This window comes from Hylobates moloch, unplaced genomic scaffold (assembly GCF_009828535.3).
Source record: "Hylobates moloch isolate HMO894 unplaced genomic scaffold, HMol_V3 SCAFFOLD_17, whole genome shotgun sequence".
Taxonomy (NCBI): Eukaryota; Metazoa; Chordata; class Mammalia; order Primates; family Hylobatidae; genus Hylobates; species Hylobates moloch.
In genome coordinates, this window is record NW_026652292.1 from 74,955,544 (window position 1) to 74,979,550 (window position 24,007).

The following is a 24,007-nucleotide window of genomic DNA, read 5'->3' on the forward strand; positions in this document are numbered from 1 at the left end:
GGAATATCTACTGTTTAACGTGGTTTGAGGTGAAGGTTCAGCAAAGCACACTAGTGCTTACCTGTTCCAGCATCTGCATTCCTCCAGCTCATATGCTGTGGATTGTTTAGATTGTGTAAACCTAAACCACTCAGGCTATTTGCTTTTCCACCTAGAGATGGAGAAACTAAAAAGTGTTTTTTTCAGAAAATTCTAGGTTGTTGCAATCACTGGGACAGCATCATTTCACAGGAATGTATGTTTTACGTTTCACGTTAAACACGTACCTTGATGCATGTAACATTTAACATGTTTTCTTCCTTTCTTCACTTGTCTACACTTCTTATCTTTCTTCAATCATGCACATTTCTTACCTTTTAAGAGAAGGCATCACTGTCCTGACTCGGAGTTCCACGGAGGGTTTTCTAGGGTTGGGTTCTCCTTCTGTAGCAACTGTATTTTTCATTATCTGAGCATTTTTCACACTGAACTGAAATTGCTTATTTGCCTATTTCCCTTCTAAACAAGGAGTCCCTACAGATCAGGGCACAAACTTTTAAGTATTTTATCATCTGTGTGGTTAACACTTAATATCTAAAACTTACTTTAGATATTGTTTATATATCTAATTCATTTCGAAATATTATGTCAGGCACCATCTTATTTAATCCTCTCAATTATCCAATGAAGTAGAAGTTGGCCCCTCACCTGATTTATTGATGGGGAATTGGAGGCTTAGAAACATGTACTGGCATTCCCTAAGCTTTAGAGGCTGCATATCTACAAGGTTAGGGGCTGAAGTATGAACCCAGACAGTCAGATTCCAGAACTCTTACTCTGGCCACCATATTATATTACCCAGAGGCACTGAGGAGATGCTCAACAAACACTTGTTGAAAGAGAAATATATAAGGCTTTATTAAAAGAGCATCCTATAAGACGGCTGCTTCTCTGATTTTACATACTCTGAATCTTGGAGTGAATTGTCCATCAACCCTCTCCAACACAGGTATCCATCTCGAAAAACATAGAGAGGGATTTGTTAAGTCAGGAGTTCATGAAGCCGATCAATGACTTAACTGAGTAACGGAAGATTCATTTTCCGGAATAAGAACTGTAGGTAATGCAGATTTTTAATTAATATTTAACAGTTTTATTGAGGTATAATTTACTGCTATGGACTGAATATTAGTGTTTCCCCCAAGTTGGCGTATCAAAGCCCTAGTTAATCCCCAATGTGATAGTATTTAGAGGTGGGGCCTTTGGGACATAAATGGGTTCAGATGAGGTCATGGGGGTGAAACCCCTATGAAGAAATCAGTGCCCTTGTAAGGGATGAAGGGACCAGAGCTCCCTCTCTCAACCAAGTGAAGACACAGTAAGGAAGAAGCTGTTTGTAAGCCAGGAAGGGAGCACTCACCAAGACCTTGACCATGCTGGCACCCTGATCTTGGACTTCCAGCCACCAGAACTGTGAGAAATAAATATTTATTGTTCAAACCACCCAGTCCATGCTATTCGCTTACAGCAGCCCAAGCTGACTAAGATATTTTCATAATAAAAATCATTGTTATATACTCAAAATGGGCGAATTTCATAGTATAAATTTTATATGCATTTGTACTGTTGTTCCTTCCACCAAACCATGACAACAAGTTTTAATACCAAAATTATGTTCTTTCTTGACAAAGAACTGGTGAAAACTTCCAGATGGTGTGGGTGCCTCCTTTCTGTCCTATACTGTTTCAACCAAGGTTGGGCAAAGACCTTCCTTCCTTGGTCAGTTCTTTCATGCCTGTATTGCAGTTAGCCATGAGTTGTTGTAGCCTGTCACATCCCCTCATGAATTGTAAGCTCTCAGAGGAAAATGATATTTCTTTTACATTTTTAAATGAACCCAAGAATAAACAAAGTGACATACTTGTCTGGAGAAAACATAAGGCTTGAAATCTGGTGACACAAGTTTGCCTCCCAGCGTCCCTCCTTTAAAACTATATGACCACAAGCCTCAATTTCCCCATCAGTATAATGGGAATGATACCATTATAACCCCGGGTTCCTGGCTGGCTATGCCCTTAACAATCTATATGGTATTTACCAAATAAAGGGGTAGAGAGTGCAAAGACTTTTAAATATTTTCTACTCCTTGAAATCTTTGATGCCTGGATTTTAAGAACTCAAATTTCCAAACAAAACTTTTTTCTTAGTCTCTAAGCAGCCGTTGTTCCCAAACCACTTGCTTTTATGACCTAGACTGCAAATAACAAGTCCTGTTTTGCTCAGATGAAAGAGTGATTTGAGAACCATTTAACGGTGTACATTTTCTCAGCATCGCAATCACAGAAATACCTGGGCTAAATGGCACAGTGCTGATCCACTGTGAAAATTTGTGGAGTGTTCAATTACCCTTAGAATTGTTCATTTCTTACCTGTGGATCCCCAGAGTCTAATCACAGGACAATAGGCTGCGGCTGGAAAATTTTTCACAGCACACAAAGAAAGTTCACAGAGAAGCCACAGGCCCCAGACCCCACCTGGAAAGTGAATTGTCCTGCATTTTACAGCACACGCATCATCCTTTTCTTGACAGTGTGTTCCTAATGTCGTCCTGGAGGGACAGAATAATAAATAATAACAATAAATCTGACATTGGCTTATCAAATCTAAGGACAGAATTAATTCAAGGGCTACAGATTCCAATGACTAGCATTTGTGGATCTTAACTGGATCTGATTGGATTCAGACACATGTCACATTTCTGGCCCCAAGTCCATCGAAGATCATGCTCTTGACTCAAAGGACACCCACTGGACCCCAAAATGGAAAGACCTCCAATGACACTTAGTTTTCTTGGATTGAATGATAGACTTCTTCATGTATTCCTTATTCCACAAACATTTAATACATGTCAACTATCTTCCAGTAACTCTGCTTGGGGCTGCAATTAGAAGACAAATAAAATACAGTCCCTGCCCTCAAGAATCTCCCTGTCTGAGGTGTCCTGTTGCCATTCTGCCCTCTCCAGGAAGACGCTTCTATCGCATTTCAAGGACTTACTGTGGAAAAACGTCCTGGGCTTTGAGCCAAACAGAAGTGTCTGGCCTGCAGCGGCCACTTACCTCTTGGTGACTGAGGTACTGAGGTAGGGCTTTTTGGTTTCTTGTTTTTTTTTGTTTTTGAGACGGAGTCTCGCTCTGTCACCCAGGCGCGATCTCGGCTCACTGCAAGCTCTGCCTCCCGGGTTCACGCCATTCTCCTGCCTCAGCCTCCTGAGCAGCTGGGACTACAGGCACCCACCACCACGCCCGGCTAATTTTTTTTTTTTTTTGTATTTTTAGTAGAGACGGGGTTTCACCGTGTTAGGCAGGATTGTCTTGATCTCCTGACCTCGTGATCTGCCCGCCTCAGCCTCCCAAAGTGCTGGGATTACAGGCGTGAGCCACCGCGCCAGCCTGAGGTAGGGTTTTTACCCTCCTGAGCCTCAGTTTCTTCATCTGTAAAATGGCAGGCATGCAAGCCAGCAGTTCCATCACTGTACTGTCAACATCATAAGAGCAGTAAGCACAGAGCACCAGGAGAATTAGGAGCCATAGGACAGGTGCAGGCAGGCACCACAGGCTAAAGAAGGCAGAACTGGGTCTCGGTTTTGAGAGCAGAGTAAGAACGAACTGCCTCTGGAAGTGTTGGGGAGCTCTGCAGCCTAGGCATGAGAAACCTTATGGATATGAGATGCTGCATGCCCTGGGAGGAATGAATGGCACCTTTAGAGAAAAATGCAAGGGGATGGGACAGCTTGGTTAGAGGGAGTCCTACTGAGTGGCTCAGATAAAATCAGTGACAGTTGTTTGACAGTTAAGTCAGTGCCTGAGTGAGGTGACTTTAGGATAGGTGGGTTTCTGGCATTGATGTTGACTACTCTGGGTGACAAAACCTCTCTGAAAAGGACAAAGCAATGGGTTCCAAATGAAGCAACAGCCTCCTAGTAAAACGGTGAATCTCAGGAACGAAGTTAGTTATGGCTAATACCGATCATGTGACTGGAGTGTACAGCTTCCTGTTCCAGATCCAAATCCTTCATTTTCACAATGAGGAGCTGTGAGTGCTTAGGCTCTGGGGAAAGGGAGGAGCATGCGTCTAAGAGGAGACGCATGCTCAGTTCTCTCCCCTTTTCTTGATACGCAGAATTTCTCACTTGGCCGTGAAGAGAAGAGAAAGGAAGGGACTGTCCAGGCTACAGATTTCTCACATTCTTGTGTGAAAAGAAAACAGGGGTTGGTGATTGAGGTTCCCTCTTTCTGTACCATTGAAACCCACTAGTGAATATTAAGACAGAATATTATGGGAAAATGCCCCGGGCTTTGAGCCAAGCAGAAGAGTCTGGCCTGTAGCAGCCACTTACCTGTTGGTGACTGGGGTGGGGTTTTTACCCTCCTTAGCCTCCGTTTCTTCATCTGTAAAATAGAAATAGGAATGCCAGCTCCACACAATACTGGAAAGCCTACTTGAGAGTCTGCGTGGATCACACAGCACACCATGCTGACCAGCTTTCTATTTGTTGCTGTTTGTTCAATTCTGTCTTTTGTAGATCAGAGAGATCTATTCCAACCCATTCATTTGCTAAATGTCGCTTTTCCTTTCCCTTTTATTTATTTTCCTTTTTTTTCTTTTTCCACCCCAACCCCTCCTGCACACATAAACACACCTATGTTTCCTGCAGAAATGAAGCTAATTCCAACACTTAATTAGTGAAGTCATTGCCACACAGAGAGCAGCCAAGGTGCTTTGAGAGGGATAGTAGCTCATAACATTTCATTTTATTCTGAACAAGGTTAACCACATCATTATTACCAAAACACAGTCCCAAAGTCTCCATCTGTCTCACATTGATGTCTATTCATGGTTTGCTGGCAGCAGTTTAAGGAGTCTGACCGGTTTAAAAACACAAAGCTCCTGAAACCAGTGAGTTTATTTTCCTGGCAGGTGATTACAATGCTTAGCTGTAATTTAGCGTGAAAGGCTCCAGCGATTGCCTTTGGAGATAGCTAGGCATTGTTAGCTTGAATTACAGCACTTGGTCCATGGGCGTTCGCCTACCTGCGCAGAAGGACTAATGTGTTATCAAGTTTCAGCGGAACTGAGCAAATGGCAGTGTAGAACACAGAGCTACTCACAGATTTTCTGTGGTCAAAGACAGAGCCTGAGACACTCCTTGATGATTGATCAAGGCTAAAAGAATGCTGGCAACATGTACTTTTCTCCTGAAAATTCTTTTAGATATAAATTTATTTAGGTATACAATATGGTTTGGATCTGTGTCTTCACCCAAATCTCAGGTCCAATTGTAATGCCCAATGTTGGAAGTGTGGCCTGGTAGAAGGTGATTGGATCCAGAGGCCAGAGTCCTCATGAATGAGTTAGCACCATCCCCTTGGTGCTGTTCTCGTAACAGTGACTGAGTGAGTTATTGTGAGATATGGTTGTTTAAAAGTGTAGAGCACCTTCCCTCTTTCTTTCCTGCTCCTGCTTCTGCCATGTAAGATGTGCCTGCTTCTGCTTCACTTTCTGCCACGATTGTAAGTTTCCTGAGGCCTCCCCAGAAGCAGAAGCAGCTATGCTTCCTGTACAGCCTGCAGAACTGTGAGCCAATTAAACCTCATTTCTTTATAAATTACCCAGTCTAAGGTATTTCTTTATAGCAGTGCGAGAATAAACTAAAACAGCATATTTTACATGTCATATAATATACCCATTTTAAAGTATACTATTCAATGATTTTTTAGTAAATTCACCAACTAGTGTAACTCTCACTATAAATCAGTTTTGGAAGATTTCCATCAACCTAATAAGATTTCTTATCCCCATTTACGGTTGATCCCAGTCCCCCACCCCCACCCACTTCCCCAGGCAATTACTAATCTACTTTTTTCTATACAGATTTGCCTTTTCTGGATTATTTCACATAAATGGAATCAGTCAATGGGTGCTCTCTTGTGTCTGGCTTCTTTCACTTATCATGACATTTTTGAGGTTAGTTGACGTAGCGTAACAGTTTATCCATTTTTATTGCTAAGTAATATTCCATTGCATGATTATACGTTTTGTCTATCTACTCACCAATTTGTAGGCATTTGGTTTGTTTTCCATCTGAGGCTTTTAGGGATAATACGACTAAGAATGTTCGTGTGTAAGTCTTTGGGTGGACATACATTTTTATTTCTCTTTGGTAGATACCTAAGAGTGGTATTACTGGGTCATATGTTCAACTTTTTAAGAAACCATCTCCAGAATCTTGATTCTTTTGTAGAAGCTCATTTCCTCTTTGCTTCCCAACTAAAACACTAGTGATTCAGATGTAAGGAACATACCTCCACATCTCTCCCTACAGCCCAGTATGAAAATCAAAAACAAAAGCAAACAAAGCTGTTTTTTCTCTCCTGATTACACTCATATTAGAAAAGTGCAGAGTTGGAACCACAAAATGAGCCTGCCAAAGAAGTAACGAGCTCTTTTTCTCTCTTTTTCAGTCTTTTCTGGCTATATGGTAAAAGTGAAACAAAATAACAGTAGAGATACTGAAAATCAAACCATAAGCTTCAAAAGTCTGGCTTGGCTCATGGATCACTAGCTAAAGCCTTTATTTTTAATGTTCTGAGCAAAGATTGACTATTATTTAATGGCCATTTAATTTACCAGAGAGTTTTGCATAACTACCAAGTGCCTAGTACAGAAAATGATGGAAGTAGAAATTTCCAATGAGAAGCTCATAGTCCCACTGGTGAGAAATCCATACCTTACAATTGCATATCACATGATAGTTTGTAAGGGGATTTTGGATTTTTTCTCCCCTTTTGCACACATCAATCCTGTTAACAAAGATTTTTTTAGGGGGAGAAGAGAAAAGGAATATTGAACTTGGATCACCTCCAGTTTTATATCTCCAGCTATAAACAATAGATGCTGGGGAGTTGAACTTGCAGAACAGATAAACAAATACTGAAGACATTAGCATATTAAGCAAGGGATAAGGAGGTTCCTTCATTTATATATGTATGCATTGGGATGGGGAGGGTAGGAAAGAGAGGGAGGGGAGGAAGGTCTATGAGATTTTTGTTTCTTTTGTGTTGCTATTCTTGAAAGGATAGTAGCATTAACTTATATTGTGCACTCACTCTCACAGTACAACTAAGACACTATTACTGTTCCCACTTCAAAGATAAGAAGCATGTGGATCAGAGCAGTAAAATCATTGTTAGGCCAGAAGCCCAGAGTTTCATCCTAGGTGTGCCATGTACTGGCTATTTTTGACCCCCAAGCTGAGTTCGTTCTAACACAGTACACTATAAATGGCAATGCTTTAAGGTGGGTTAGCCAGTGGTGTTCTGGTAAATTTTAGTAAATGTTGAACAATTCTCTAGAAAAAAAAAGTGTATCTATACATATATATATATACACACACACAACTTTATTATAAATGTTACTGGTATAAAAGTTGTATCGTACATAATTTATAAATAATAATGAAATATGCAGTACTCTTCGTTATAAATTCCATATAGTCAGTTGCTTCTTATAGAATGATTTCATTGATTTTTGCTGAACTCTCATATCTTTAGCAAATCTATGGTTGCAATTGACAAATGAGTATAGTTCTAACATCAGTATTGGTTGCTATTTTCCTTTGTATTGATGAGTAAAACAAAAGTGGAACAACAAAGAAATATGAGAACGTTACTTGTTCTTCAGAGATGTAGGCAGCTTCTTTGTTGAATCAGATAATAGTTTTCAATATTGGAAGAATATGTCCTGTTTTGTGCTATTCGCAATGTTATAGATATTGACACAGCATACTGTTAAGTTAAATCTGCTTTATTAACATTTCCTCCATTATCTTCTTAAGTCTAATGTGTCAACAAAGCAGTAAACTAAACCCTGATTTGTAGCATGTGCCAATTTCTGTAGTGTAAATACTCCCACTATGACCAACGTCCAGCTGCAAATATGACTTCACTAAATTGAGGGTGGTGAAGAGATGAACAGTAGCACATTTCCACCATTCAGATAAAATAGATGTACATAACATCAAGACCATAGGTAATAGCAAAATGTAGTAAAATAATTAGAAAGTGATGAAGTGATGTATTTTGTATATTCATTATCTTTGCTTTTAGTCTACTTTTGTCAATTATAATTTTATATAATTTAATTTTTAATAATGACTGTTTAACAACTGGTGTGCAAAATTCTTGAAACTTCAATGCAGAAATCAGCTCTGCTGGGGAGCATAAGCCAGCTTCAGCACACCACTGATAACTCAATATTCCCTCTGCTCTTCTTCATGCAGGTCTGACATTGAATGCCTCCTTTGTTACCGACTTTCTGTGAAAATGTTTCAGGCTTTACCAGAACACTACCATTGACTAGTTGACCTTGGAAAAATATTTGACTTTAGAGAGTCATTTCATTATTTGTAAATCAAGGTTATTTTACCTTCATCCTAGCACCACTGTAAAGATAGGGAAAGTAACCAGGACTGTGACAAGACAGCATACTTGCTCAGAAACTATGAGCTCGCATCCTCATCTGCCCCTCAAAAGTCCTGGGGTCTATACCTGGAGCAGGTGCATGGAGAACTCTACTGGCTCTTCTTTGCTCTTCTTTTTCATTTTTTTCTTTCCTGTTGTTTTGTTTTGTTTTGTTTTTTGAGACAGTCTTACTCCGCTGCCCAGGCTTGAGTACAGTGGCATGACCTCTGCTCACTGCAGCCTCCGTCTCCCAGATTCAAGCTATTCTCTTTCTTCCTTCCTCCCTCCTTCAAGCGATTCTCCTTCCTCCTTCCAATCCCAAGTAGCTGGGATTATAGGCATGTGCCACCATGCCTGGCTAATTTGTGTATTTTTTAGTAGAGACAGGGTTTTGCCATGTTGGCCTGGCTGGTTTTGAACTCCTGGCCTCAGGTGATCTGCCCGTCTTGGCCTCCCAAAGTGCTGGGATTACAGGCATGAGCCACCGTGCCCAGCCTCTTTCTTGTTTTTTAAGAAAGAGTCTCACCCTGTTGCCCAGGCGGGAGTGAAGTGACACAAACTCGGGTCACTGCTGACCTCCACCTTCTGGGTCCAAGCAATGCTCCTGCTTCAGTCACCTGAGTGACTGGGATTACAAGTATGCACCACCATGTGTGACTAATTTTTGTATTTTTAGTAGAAATGGGGTTTCGCCATGTTGGCCCGGCTGGTCTCGAACACCTGGCCTCAAGTGATCTTCCCTCCTTAGACCTCCCAAAGTGCTGGGATTACAGGTGTGAGCCACCACACCCAGCCCCTTCTTTGCTCTTCTAATCTCTGTTATTAGTGCACCCAGAACTGATAGAGACCAGATGACCTCTGTGATTAGGAGAGTGGGTACTCATAGGAAACAATCACAACAAGGCTCTTTATGTATTGATTTTTTGATCCTTACAACAATTCTGTGACATGCTGCCATCAGCTGTATCGCAGATAAGAGAAATAAATCCCAGAGGGATCACGTCAACTTCCTCCAACTTGAATGTGCACACAGATCCCATGGCCTCTTATTACAATGCAGATTTCGGTTCAGTGGGGCTGGGGTGGTGTCTGGGATTCTGCCTGCCTAACCGGCCCTTGGGAGATGCTGCTGGTCTGGGGACCACATTTTGACTAGCAAGAAATGGGAATTCTCAGGCTGAAAAACAGATATGGCCAGTTAGCCAATTCCAAATCCCACACTCTTAATGTCCATGATATTCAACCTTCTGGGAGAGCCTAAGTCTACGCAGGAGAGTTCCTAGACAAACAAGGGCATCATAGATATCTGTAGAACCAAGGAAGAAAACTCAGCCTTCCTTAAGGGAACCAGGACTCCATGTGGATAAATCTAACATATCCAGGTCACCTGGCATCTCTGTAATGACAGTGTTTACTGTTATTTCAGCCACTCATCAACGTGCTAGTTACCATACACACAAGATGTCTAACATCCCACAGAAATTTCCTACCAGCAGGCTCCATGCAGACATCTCACCCAGACATCTGCCAGGGGAGGAAAATTTAATCACTACATTTACTGGAGTTTGAGCCGGAAGACTCTCAGAGCCCAAATAATCTAAATTCCTATATTACAGCTGGAGAAATTTCAGTGTGGAGAGGGCAGGCACACTATGAGTCCAAGGTTGCTCTCTCAATCTCCAGTTAGCATGGTGGTTGCCACTGAGGGTGGCCTGGGCATTCAGGGTCCTTGGTCAGCACCTGGCTCCCTGCTTCCTCTGGAATCCCAAGCACATGCTCCAGGTGAGACAGAACCTGTCCTGCAGACTGTCAAAGACAAAGCCACAGAGTCAGATGAACTATGCAGGATGGAACAAGGGAAAACATGCAAAGTTGGCTTGCTTTTTTAATGGTTTCCAAGACAGCAGACATTCAGGAGAGATTAATTCTGTGGGTGAAGTCTCAGCTATTACAAAGAGAGTAACACCTCCCCTGCTCCCATCCTGTTCCATCTCCTGCCGGGGTTGTGGCAATAGCTTCCCAAAGGGTCTCTCTGTTTACACTTTATCCCTCAATGACGTACCTGTTCTCCAGCCAGAAGACAGAGAGATCCTATTGAGTGTCATAATTGTTATCTTTGTGTTCCTCTGTCTGAGACCCTGACGTGGCTTCATAGTCATGGCCTAAAACTAGTGCCTCTCAGTGACTACAGACAGAGTCTTGCCACATCTGCCTTGATTCTCCCAAAAGGCTCTTGGACCATCTTCCCCATCCATCCCTGCAGGCATTCCAGTTCAGCCACGTGGACCTCATTACCTTGATTCAACTACTTAGCCACACTCCTGCCTTTGAACTTTTCCTGCAGATAACCCACAGCTGATGTGCCCAGTGCCTTTTCCCTGTTCCCATCTTTCCAAGCGAGGCTCACCTTGACCACCCCAAGGACTATTCATACCCACCTGCCCACCCCACCCAGCACTCTGATTCCCCCACCTGCTCTACAGTCCTTCCAGAGCACCTTATCACCTGCTAACATGCTATACCCATTCCTGATTCATTCTGTTTACTGTTATTGTTGTCCTTCTCTGTTCCATGGACAGAGATCCTTTTCTGCTTTGTTCCATAGGAATTAGCCATCTTCTTTATTTTGTTCACTGATATATCTTGAGCACTGAGAGTAATTCTCGGCCCACACTGAGAACTAAGAAAAAAATAAATGTGTTGTTGAATTCATTTTGGTAAAAATTTCTAGCCTAAATACTTATTGAGGACTTGTTCTATTCCAAGCATGGTTGTAAGCATTTTGCATGCATTATCTCATTTAATTCTTACAATATTCTCAACATGTAGCAAAGCCTAAACACCCTGGTGCCAAATGCTGCTATTAAACAGTCCCTGGAGAACAGAGATGAGCTATAATGATTGACTCCAACCCTGGCTTCCTGGGTTTGATTATCTTTTGATAAGTGCTTTGAAAACCCATGTCTACAGACAACATGATAAGATAGATCTGCCGCACCCCAGAGCTCATCAGCGTGGGAAAGCAACTGTGTACCAAGGGCAGTAGATAAGCCCTGGGGTAAATCTAGGATTCCAGCCACTCTCCACTTCCATGAAACCCAGCATGATGCAACAGAAAGAAACAGTCTTTAGGTCAGATAGGCCTGATACTGAATGCCATTCAGGTGTTTACTGCTGTGCAGCTGCAAACAATATACTTTGCCTCCCTGGGCTTTTCCTCCCCATCTGTAAAGTAGAAATATGGCTTAACCTGAAATGTTGTCAACAGGAATAATTGAGAAAAGTGGCTGACACTCTCAGCAAGACACTCTGGATGTGGGATCTTTCACAGGCCAATGTGTCCACTGCCTTTTGGGGAATGACTTCAAACTCAGGTTTCTTTCTCAGGATCATGATGTTGGGCAGACCTTGTACTAAAGCTCCGTTCTGTCACTTCACACCAATCTGTATTGAACTCTTCCTGTGGGCAGGGCCCCATTCTAAGAGCTGGGAATATGGAAATAAAATAAATGTCATTTTTTTCACTGAGAGATGTGGGTAGGTTTCTTCAGCTCTCTCAACACTCGGTTACTGAGAGGATCAAATGAGAGATGGGTCTGGAACAAGAAAGCTTGCATCCAATGTTCACCTATGCACCTTTTCATTGTAGACATTGTGGGAATAGTGGCTGTGACATGCAGCATTTACTGTTTACAGACAGAGATTTGGCCAATTGTTCATGATGGCTGCTCTTTGGGAGCAGAATGGGGGCTGTAGGGAGAGAGTGGATTGTCAGGGACCAGACCATGGAGGGCCAGTGAGCCATGTTCCAAAGATGGACCGTGACTACCGGCAAGAGGAATGCCAGATTTTACAATGAGGATCCTGGCCGCAACACAGTGAATGGATTGGAGAAGTGAGAAGTGGAGGGAAGGAAGGGGAGAGGGTGCTGGAAATTCTCAGAGGACGCAAGGCAGGAGCCACCCCCAGGAGCGGCACGTCATTGGGTCTCACTCTCTCTTCTCATTTCCCTCCCCTACCTTGTTTTCCCTTCTTTTTCGTGGACCTGCTGGGGTCATAAAGTATGGCACCAGGAGATAGAGGAAAGGCTGTTTTCCTGGGGGGCTCCTTCTCTAGAAGCCCCTCTGGCACTCACGGGAGGCCCCTCGCGACTTTCCTGCAGACTGCAGAAGAAGGTCTGTTACATCTTTTTTTTTTTTGAGACTTAGTCTCCCTCTGTTGCCCAGGCTGGAGTGCAGTGATATGATTTCAGCCCACTGCAACCTCCACCTCCCAGGTTCAGGTGATTCTCATGCCTCAGCCTCCTGAATAGCTGGGATTACAGGCACCCGCCACCATGCCCAGCTAATTTTTGTGTTGTTTGTTTGTCTGTTTTTGAGATGGAGCCTTGCTCTGTCACCAGGCTGGAGTGCAGTAGTGCGATCTTGGCTCACTGCAACCTCTGCCTCCTGGGCTCAAGCGATTCTCATGCCTCAGCCTCCCAAGTAGCTGGGATTACAGGCACATGCCACCACACCCAGCTAATTTTTATATTTTTAGTGGAGACAGGGTTTCACCATGTTGGGCAGGATGGTCTTGATCTCCTGACCTCATGATCTGCTTGCCTCAGCCTCCCAAAGTGCTGGGATTACAGGCGTGAGCCACTGCGCCCAGCCTAATTTTTGTATTTTTAGTAGAGATGGGGTTTCACCATGTTGCCCAGGCTGGTCTCGAGCTCCTGACCTCAAGTGATCTGCCTGGCTTGGCCTCCCAAAGTGCTGGGATTACAGACATGAACCGCCATGGCCAGACCATTATGTCTTTTTTACTCAGGCTATTTATGGGGTGTCTACTTACCAGGTACAAATCAAGTTTTTATTTTGAGGATTCATAGGGGTGTGTGTGTGTGTGTGTGTGTGTTGCTTTTTCATGTTGTTTTCTATCACGCATCCAGAGTCTTTCAAGAATGACCACCTATAAATTAAATTCTACCAGGAACAAGTCTATGGACCTATAAAAATGATAATTCACTGTTGTTATTGTATTTGCCCATTACATACATTGATGGTCTATTAAAAGCTACATCTCTTGACAGTCAAGACGGAGAAAAAAAGGAGAAAGCATTTGAAAAGATGAGATGTAAGGCCTTTCTTTGTCTAGGTTCATTTATTCCCTCTTGCTGAATCAAAATTTAAACAAAAAAGAAGAGGGGGGAAAAAGCTTTTATGGGTTTTCTGGAAACCTGGGCATCAGGGATTCAGGATTATTTTCTTGTTTTCTAAATTAGATCAGCTTTTTTTGTCTTTCTCTTTTTCTCTCCCCAAGAAGAATAAAAAGAAAAAAAAATAAGCATTCATTTAAAAGGCACATAACGAGGCTTAATTAGAAAATGAGTACTAGGGAAGTCAAGGCCAAATAAAAGGGACCCGGATCACCTCACATGGAGCCAGAAGCTGCAGTGGAACCTTCTGTCTCTCAGCATCTGGTTAGCTTGGACAGATGATTTCACTTCACAGGGTCTCATTTTCCTCATTTGTAAAATTAGCAGGTTCAAGCAGATGATATATATTTTTCCACCCAGCTTCATGCTTTGAGATTCTTTGAGACTACACAACTCTGGCAAAGGAAGGAGCTAAAATCAAATGCCACCCTCCACTTTGCACCTGCAACCCATCGGCAGTGCTGGTCTATTCTAGAACACTCTGAAGCCCTTTTCTGCCTCAGTAAACAAGAATTAGTTATTCCCATGAGGCATTCCTGCCTCCAGGAGTCTTGGATCTTCTCATGCACAAGTATTTCCTGTGCTGCTCTTCTGTATGAGGGTCTTGACAGGTGGTCCCTAATGTCAGGAAATGCAGAGTTTTGGTAGAAGATGTGCATGCAAATGATGACTGTGCAGGTGGCAGTCCCTGAAAACCAAAATCTGATCCATTTCAATGGAGAACCCAGGGCCTTACCGTGAGTCAGAAGAAGCTAGAAGACAGGAATGCAGCCCAAGTGGACCCCAGGGACTGGAAGGAGATCAGAGAATGGGCTACCTCCTGACCAATAAGGAGTTCTGGCTAAGTATGACCCCAACAGGCAGGTATTAGAGCTGAGTGCCAAGGGAAAATAGGGCCAGAGCCAGGTAGACTGTCCTGAAACCAGGCAGCCATTCAAATCAGGAGTAAACAAAGGTAGGAACGTGGGGAAAAGAGAAGAAGGGGGGATGAGAGCCCCTTGTTCATTGGCTTGGTTCCCACTCACTTGGCTGTCACCTTCATGAGGGCAGCACCTACCCTGTCTTGTTTAACGTGACCAGGCCTGTTATGAACTGAATGTTTGTGTCCTTTAAGTTCCTATTTCAAAATTCCAACCACCAATGATGGTATTGTTAAGTGGGGCCCTTGAGGCCCTCATGAATGAGATTAGTGCTCTTCTAAGAAGAAATATAAGGGAGATGATCTTTTTGGCCACGTGAGGATACCACAGGGAAACAGCTCTCTGCAAATCAGGGAACAGGCTCTCACCAGACGCCAGTTCTAAGGGTAGCTTGATCTTGGACTTTTCAGCCTACAGAACTATGAGGGATAAGTGTTTGCTATTTAAGCCCCCCAGCCTATGGTAATTTGTTATAGCAGCCCGAAGTGACTCAGACAAGGCCTAATGCAATCCCCAGCCCACAGAGGCTACTTAATGCATAGTTGACTTGAGGATAACATGAGGGTTTTCTTCCCAATTTCAACACAGTTCAGTAAAGAATTTTCATCATTGTTAAGGAGTTGGTTCAAGTGATTCTCCTGCCTCAGCCTCTCGAGTAGCTGGGACTACAGGCATGCACCACCACGCCCAGCTAATTTTTGTATTTTTAGTAGAGATGGGGTTTTACCATGTTGGGCAGGATGGTCTCGATGTCCTGACCTTATGATCTACCCACCTTGGCCTCCCAAAGTGCTGCTGGGATTACAGGTGTGAGCCACCATGCCCCACCCAGGTGTACCATTTTTTATCTTTTTTTTACTTATTTTTACTGTACCTTTCTATTTTTAGATATCTTTATATATACAAGTACCACTGTGTTACAATTGCCTGCAGTATTCATTACAGTAACATGCTCTTTAGGTTTGTAGCCTAGGAGCAATAGGCTATACCATATCACCTGGGTGTGTAGTAGGTTCCACCATCTTTGTGTAAGTACACTCTATGACATTCACACAAGGACACACTTCCCAGAACACAGTCCCATCATTAAGCGATGTGTCACTGTATATACATATGTATCCAGAGAGAGAGAGAGAGAGAGAAAGCAAGAGAGATTTATTTTAATGGATTGTCTCACAAGCTTCTGGGAACTGGCAAGTTTGAAATCTGTAGGGCAGGCTGGCAGGCGGGAGATTCGGGTAAGAGTTGATGTTGTAGTCTTAAAACTAAATTCCACAGGGCAATAGGCTGGAAACTCAGGCAGGCTTTGTATGGTACAATCTTGAGGCATAATTTCTTCTTGTTCAGGAAACCCTAGTCTTTGTTATTAAGGCCTTCAGCTGATTGGATGAGGCCCACCCACATTATGAATCATCATCTGCTTTAGTCAAAATCTACTGATTTAAATGTTAATCACATCTAAGAAATAGCTTCACAGCAACGTCTACACTGGTGTTTGAACAAACAACTGGGCACCATAGCCTAGCCAAGTTGACTCACAAAATTAACCATCACACCATGAAACTGCAAAGGCAGTGAATAGGTGGGGAGTAATGATTAAAACATCTCATTTCCGGAAATTCATTAGTGGACTTCCCTCTCAAGTTCCTATGTGAAGGGTTACAAGCTCAAATTTTCAGGGGGCAGTCTCCTAACATAAAAATGTGAGATAATAGGGAATGAATGGTGGGGCTTCATGAACTTGAAAGAATAGACACCATACACATATATTTAAACTTAAAAAGGAAAAAAAAAGCTGTGACAGGAAGCCTTTCTGTACCCTTTGCTTTTTCCAGGATGGGCAGATCAAGCACATGGATGTTGACTGGCATGTAGGCCATTGCATCATGACCCCGGAACCTTCATTTAGTTGCTCAAGGAGAGTGCTAACAATCTCCTCGGCTTAGAAGAAGCGCGTGCAGGAATATGCAATTTGAAGGAAGTTTACACCTAGCACCCTTACAGCTTAGGGACCAAATGGATGAATAAAATGGACATCGATCACTTGGCTACAGTTCTAGAACTGCAGCTTTGCCTCTCTGTAATTGAGCCACATTTCTGACCTGGCTGAAATATCTCAATTACCAACTGCCCTTCTCGATGCTACTGGTTGTTCAACTATGATATTCTTTAATCATTTGGGGTAAGAATTGGGCCCTAGAAACTAAATATAATCACGAACATGCAATTAATATATGAGTAAGGTACTATACCCCTGCTCTTCCCCATGTGTAAAATGGCAATAAGATTCATTGAACAGCTTGTTCAGTTGGCATAGCTGCATTCATATCCAGTCTACTCGCTCCCAGGGGACACATGCCCTCAGGATAACTCCTGACTTCAGCCCTTCCTTTCTCCTTCTTTCTGCTCCTTCTCATTCTCTTCTACTGAAAAATATAACCAAAGCCTATCTTGGCTTCTTTGGGTTCTCAAACTCACTAAAAAGAGTCGGAATCCAAGATGATCTTGTACTACACTCTGTGAGTCTCCATCCAGGTCTCCCTCTCAACCTTTTTTGGGAATTGCCTTGGCTGAGCAGGGTTGCCTCACCTGGAGCAGCCCACACCCACTGACTGGGCCACCCAGGAGTGCATAGACCTGGCCTTCCCACCCCAACGTGGGATACTCAGAAGAGCCCTCATTCCCCGTGAGGGCTGCTGAGGCCTCTGTTGCAACTGCATCACAGCCCACTTTTCCCTCTGCCCAGTTCTGCCTCTTTCTCTTCCCTCCACAGGGGTTGGTGCCAGGAGCACTCCCTAAAACACTTTCTACGTGGTCACCTCTGTCTCAGAGTCTGCTTCCTCAGGAGCCCAACCTGTGGCAGTTCCTGAGGAGATGGGACATGTGCTGAACATGAGGCAAAAAAAATTCAGCAGGATGAGGATAGAATAGGACTGGTCTCATAGGATTGTTAGGAGGATTAAATGGATTAATATGTTGTGAAATACAAACAATGACCAGTTAGGTGAAAATCTTATATAAATTTCTTGCAGTTCTGATTTTCATTATAATGATAGTGTTATACCTTATTATTATTCATGATGTTTGTGCCAAAAATCAAACTGTATAAGACCTTGAAAGAGAATTGTGGCTTAAGAGCAATTTTAGTGATTTCTCAGCAGCCTGCAAGCTGACTCTGAGTGTATAGACTGAGAAGCTTCTGGAAAAATCAGAACTTAAGCTAAAAGTCCACTGAGAGAAGTACAGTTTTACAACAGAAGAAATGGCAATTCTTTCTGTGCTGGTCAGACTGCACCTGCCATATTGGGTGCAGCCGGGAACATCTCTCTGAAAAGGTGAGAAATTAGAGGGGAATGACCAAGATGGGATGGAGAAGATGTCTTTAACTCTTGGAGTAGGCTTCCTGTACTTGCTCTCCATTGTTAACTTGCCGTGTCATCCGTCTGGAAAATTCAACCCTTCACTGGTTGTCACCACCTAGTGAAAGCCTTCCTTAACTATACTATTACTTAAATATTTGACCAGCTTCTTCCTCCTTTTTCTTCTAGACCATGTGTACATTTTTTACCATTGTGCCTATTGCATTGCCCATGTTTAGATGTGAGTCTAATTCATTTTTTCATCTCTTGGGACAGATAAGATATTTAGTGCATGTCTTTCCTGCGGCTGCCATAACAAATTGCCACAAATATAAGCGTACTGGCTGAATCCAACAGAGATTTACTCTCACCGTTCTGGAGCCCAGAAGTCTGAAATCAAAGTTTAGCTAGGGCCGTGCTCCCTCCCAAGCCTCTAGGGGAGAGTTCTTTCCTGCCTCTTTCAGCATTTAGTGGCTCCCGGAGTTCCTTGACTTGTGACAGTGTCACTCCAATCTCTGCCATCTTCACACGGGTCTTTTCCGCAGCCTCCTCATAGAAGAAGATCTTGCATTGTATTTAGAGCCCACTTTAACCCAAGATCATCTGATCTCAAGATCCTTAGCTTAGTTACATTGTTAAAGATGCTTTTTCCAAATAAGGTCACATGTACAGTTTTTGGGTAGACATACACCTTGGTACACGTCGTTAAACCCACATATCAATTCAACTACACTGTATTGGCTTCTATTAGGTCTACATGAAAAATAATAAGGGTCTGCAGAAGACAGTTTCACAGGGCAAATTAGATAGGGACAAGGCAAGGAAAATGTGAAGGAGGACTAGATGGGTATCATTGACTGGTCATGCAGGAGGGAGATGCGGAAAGGGAAAAAGAAGTCAAAGATCACTGCAAGGTGTTGGACCTGAAGGTACTGGGAGGGCGCTCAAGAAAAGAGTCTGGAGTGTGTGCGGCAATGTGCTCTGTTTTGGCAGAAGATAAAGTGATTGCAAGAACAATTATTTGGTTGGCCCACTGATGTTCTGTGCCTCAGTTTCTCTACAAGCCTATGGCACTTCCAGCTTTTTCAGGATGTGCTGAGTTCTTGGTGCAATCAATTAGCCTGTGTTGTTTCCCTGGAGGACACTTGACCAGAGTCTGTGACAAGGAAATCGAGCAGCAGTTTAAAAGGCTTATGTGATTCATTTCACTAGGTGGGTGGGATGGGCTGTGTGGACAGGAAAGGCAGCTGGCCCCAAATGTTTGAGGCCTTGTAAAATGATGTGCATCTACTTAGAAGACTAGTAAATGGTACTGTCCTCCCCAAGTGCAGTAGCCAACTTGAGAACCTTGAGCATCTCCTTTCAAGGTCAGATCTCAATTCAATGCAAAACAAACAATTTTGCCCTATTATGCTTAACATTATTTAATAACATTTTTTGTGATATGTTGAGAGTTTATAAATCTTTCAGCATTGTATATTTTTTAAAAGTATCTTTAAAATCTGAACACTTAGGATTCAGATTTAGGGCAGGGAGACCCGGTAATGCTTGTTCTCTTTGTAAGTAGTTTACAAACAGGCTTTAACCACTTACTGTCTAGGTAGATGGCTCTTTATTTTCCAGCCTTGTTAATATTTTCCTTCAATAATCCACTGTAGGAAGAATAGCTCCTCCTCCCCATTCTCCATTCTCCCCACCTGCTTTCCTACTTGCTCGCGTGCCCCTTAGTTGCTTCCAGCTGGGCCTGCGCTGGCTTCCTCTGCAACATAGCTGACACACACTCTCCAGGAGACAGGTGAAATGATGCATGCCCTGGTTCTACCCCCAACTAGCCTGGCCACCTGGAACTAAATCCTCTCCACTCTAGGGCCCCATTTCCTCATCTGTAGCATGGAGTTGAGAAGAATGCCTGCCTATTTGCTACTGAGGGTTGCTACAAACATGAAATAAAAAGAGTTTGAGTTCAGCTCTCTTCTTAAAGTTAAAAAGGCCAAAGCTGATTATCTAGAAAGGTCAGAGGTAGCTCCCAGTCTTTTGGGTTCTTGAGGCACCTAGGAACAAGTTGAGAAACTCTCAGACTCTATCCCATCCTCCTAAAATTGGCCTGGTTAAAGCCTTTTAGGCAAATGCTACATGGGCTGTCAGAGCACAGAAATGACGCCGATAACCTAGAGACATGATGAAACTGAGAGCTCCTTCTCAGTGCAGGGATAGGCCAGAATTCCCCTGGTATCAGAGATTCAAAGGACTTTGTCCAATTAACTACATGGCTTGCTATTGTGTATGGGCCCAGACTTGCAGGCCATTTATGTATTTGTATCTAGGTATCTATTTGTTATCTTACAAACATTCCTGCAAGCAGGCAGGGTCAGTTAACCAGTGTTCTAGGAGAGAAAAAGGTGCCCAGGCTACAACCTACCCTTGCAAGGCTCCAATGCAAGGGGACTCAGACATGTACATGCATAATGAATGCATGTACAGGGCATTTAACAATATTGTTTACTTGCTTACAGCCTAGCTCCCTAAATACACTAAAAGCTCCAGGAAGCAGCCTTCATCTGTTCTTTAATTACTATACCCTATTGCCTTGTGCATTGCCTGGTATGGAATAAATCCAATAACTATTTGTTGAGTAAATGAATGATCAGACTCATGAACAAACGAAATGAATGGCAATAGACAGGTATGCAAAAGTACCAGAGGGACTCAAAGCGGAAGCAGCAGGGCAGAATTCATAGGGAAGTAATATTTGAACTTGACCTTGAAGAATGAAAAGCATTTTGCCAGGCCCAGAGGAGGCAAAAAGAATAATTAGATCAATGATACGGGAGCATTAAGAAAAAAAAGGTCTGGCCCAGAGGCCACAGTGTGGGATGACCTGGCAGAGAGAGAGGGTAGCAGGAAATAAAGGAGCAACAGAAATGTGATTCAAGGCCACTGGGGCAGGAAACATAGCTATCGTGGTTAAGAGTTTGGGTTTTATCTTGCAGGAATAGAGAACTGATGAGAATTCTCAAGGAGGTGACCTGATAATATTCTGCTATTAATAATTACAAAGGTTCTTGCTGCAGTTTAGTGTATGGATTGGAACCCAGGAGGCCAGGAAAGCAGTTAGGGGTAGATGCTGGAGGTCAGCCTAGAGATACTGAAAGCAGAAGGAAGGCTGAATATATTAAACAGCTCATGAACGTGACAAAGAAGAGACAGAGTGAGGAGGCATTTGGGGAATCTGACTGTTAGGATTCAGTAACAGATTCGGATGATGGCAATGATACAGGGGGAGGGGTGGGAAGACTCAAGGTTAGCACCCAGGCTACTGGTTTGGAAACCATGTGAGCAATGGAGCCTCTCACTAGGAAAAAGGCCTGTGTCTGCTGGGGAATAACCAATTAGAAAGATCCAGAAAATAGTTCAGTGTTCATGCCTGGAACTTAGTAGAGAAGTCAGAGTGCAGATGGAAATTTGTGAATTAAGCTGTATTTGGACAGAAAAAAAAAACAATGAATAATGAAATATGTGAAATAGTACAATAATGAAATTTTAAAATAAAAAATGGAAAAATGAAATTAATAATAATGAAATAAGCCATCATCTTTGTAGATAGTCAATTTACACAGTGACAAAATATACCCAAGCAACTCACAGATTTTTAAATTTATTATGTTCTATTATATGGGCTACAGGCAAATCCCAGATGAAGAGAGAGCCTCAAGTCATCATGAAGTATTTCCTGGACTTCTTTAGTTTTGTGTGTACATGTATGAGTGTCCACTCAGCTCCTCGGTGGACCAGGCACTGACCCAGGCCCTGGGGACACTAAGTCCTGCAAATCTCTGCTCTAGTGGAGATGGAAGTGCAACAGTCAGATGTGAACACAAGTTACCAGTTAAAACAAAAGTAAAATTAAAACTCAGGCAAGTGCTGTGAAGGAGCGAGTCTGAGAGGTCGAGGAGGATTCTCTGAGGAAGCAGCACTTGAGCTGAGTTCGGAAGTAAGAATTGCCGTTAATAAGAAGAAGACAAGGGCATCTGAAAAGAGGGAACGGTACCCGAAAGGGCCCCGTGGGAGGGAGCAGAGAAAGTCTAAGGACCAGGAAGAGGCAAATTTGCCCCAAGTGGAACTGGGAGAACAAAGAGGGTAGCTGAGCTAAGGAGGCAGTTGTCAGGAGCATTTGTGGAGGAAAAAAATCACCAGTCAGTGTTTGATAGAGCTGATGAAATGCCTGCAAAAGAAAGGAAAATGTGGGAAACGAGGCTGATTAAATGAACTAGGAATGCATAACAATGATGCTTTATGACAGTGAATGTATTCAATGAATGTTAGCAAATTAATTCAATGAAAAATAAGTTAATCTCTTCACAGAAAGTGCCTTAGCAAAGTGCCTAAATGATATGGGAGCTCAATAAATATTACTTGAATCAGAGTTGCTATTGCTAAATAGTCTGTCTTCCCACGTTGGATAATGTTTGCTAGATTTTAATGAAATTCAACAAACATAGGAAAGCATCTGAGACATTGCCTGGCTCAAGGTTGCTGTCCCTCAAATTTCTTAACAGCCTCTCATCAACCATTTGGCAAAAGTATGATATTCTTCATTTTACAGAGGAGACAGATACTGGCAGAGCTTAAGGACAGTACCAAGGTCACCCTGCTGCTGAGGGAGAGGCAGCCCATATCCTTGTCTTGAATGGGCACTTCTTCTGCCCCACACTACTGTTTCCTGTAAAATAAAGCTCTTACATTTAAAAAATTAAGTAATTGGATTACTTTAAACACAAATTTTCTTTAACCCTAGTGGTAATGCAAAGAGAGATTCAGAATTATGTGTGAGACATAATTACTTAAATCTGACTTGTTTCTATGAACGAATGCACTTAATTAATTTTTCCCCTAGCTTCTTGCTATTTCCAGCTATAATTTATTTTCTTTCATCCCAGGAGCAATAGAAGGACAACTAAAGAAGGATCCAACGATTTGAAATTCCAGAACTTCAGTCTGCCAAAAAACAGGTCAGAATATTTACTTGTTTATTAATAGAGGAGTGAAAATTTTAATTCTGTAACAAATAAGCTGACCATCACACACACGGAAATTGTCAATGTGATGGAATGACCTGTAGTGACTTAGAGGTCAGACAGAGAGCAAGGTGCAGAAGAAGGGGCTTGGCTGGGGTTGAGCAGCCAGCAGGTGTGTGATACAAACCTAGGCTGAGAAGCCCCCACCTCCACAGATCTGCAGGCCAGGCCTCTTTCCACCCATCCCTCCCAGGTCTCTAAACAACCCCAGAGAGAGCCAGTGATGGGGAGGCTTCTATTCCTCTGCCAGCGAATGATTTGAATGATGGATCATGGATCCGGCCATGAGTTTACCTTGGAGCCTCACAGCAAGCAGACGAGAGAGAGCCAACTGCTTACATTCTTATTTCCTTTGTCCTTCGATTGAGAATAACATTTGCTGAGCAGTTATGGCATCAAAACTTGCATAGGCTACTGAAAACGCAGAGACAAAAGACAAAGTCTCTCCCTCAAGGAGCTCGCAGACTAGTCAAAAAGCTCAGAGTCGTGTGCTAACTTGATCGAATTACTGACAAGAGACAAGACCTAAAGTCAAATCCAGCTCTATACTGCCCAGCGCTGCCCAGCCGACTAAACCTGGGCCACAACCTCATGCACAGAACCGTCTCTCCCATGCTCAGGCGGGACTCCTGGCCAAGCCTTCCTGGGGTGGCTTCTGTTCCTAGAGGTACCCAAGGGTCCTCACAAGTTCTATCAATCCTCGAATCCCAATTCAAGTCCATCCATCAAACATCCTTCAATCCCTACTTTGTGCCAGACACTATAAGCAGTCTTGGAATTCTAAAATGTTCCGGAATAAATAGTTATCCTAAGCAGAGTGAATGAATGCTGGTAAGATGATAGAATACTTGAGGTGTTTTGCAAAACCACTTTGAGTAGAGGGAAATTTGTGGCTTTCTCAGACTTCTTTAATGTTTCCATTAAATACATTTGAATAATGCATTTTAAGTCC

The 24,007-nt window shown here is 42.8% G+C and overlaps 1 protein-coding gene across 1 annotated transcript in view; it reads left to right on the forward strand.

The window, feature by feature from the left end:
* Nucleotides 1–24,007, forward strand: part of CLNK (cytokine dependent hematopoietic cell linker) — a 201,551-nt gene that overhangs the window by 59,253 nt on the left and 118,291 nt on the right. The window contains exon 3 of the mRNA XM_032135391.2: nucleotides 22,918–22,989. Coding sequence (XP_031991282.1) covers nucleotides 22,918–22,989 — 72 coding nt within the window. The remainder of the gene's footprint in view (nucleotides 1–22,917; nucleotides 22,990–24,007) is intronic.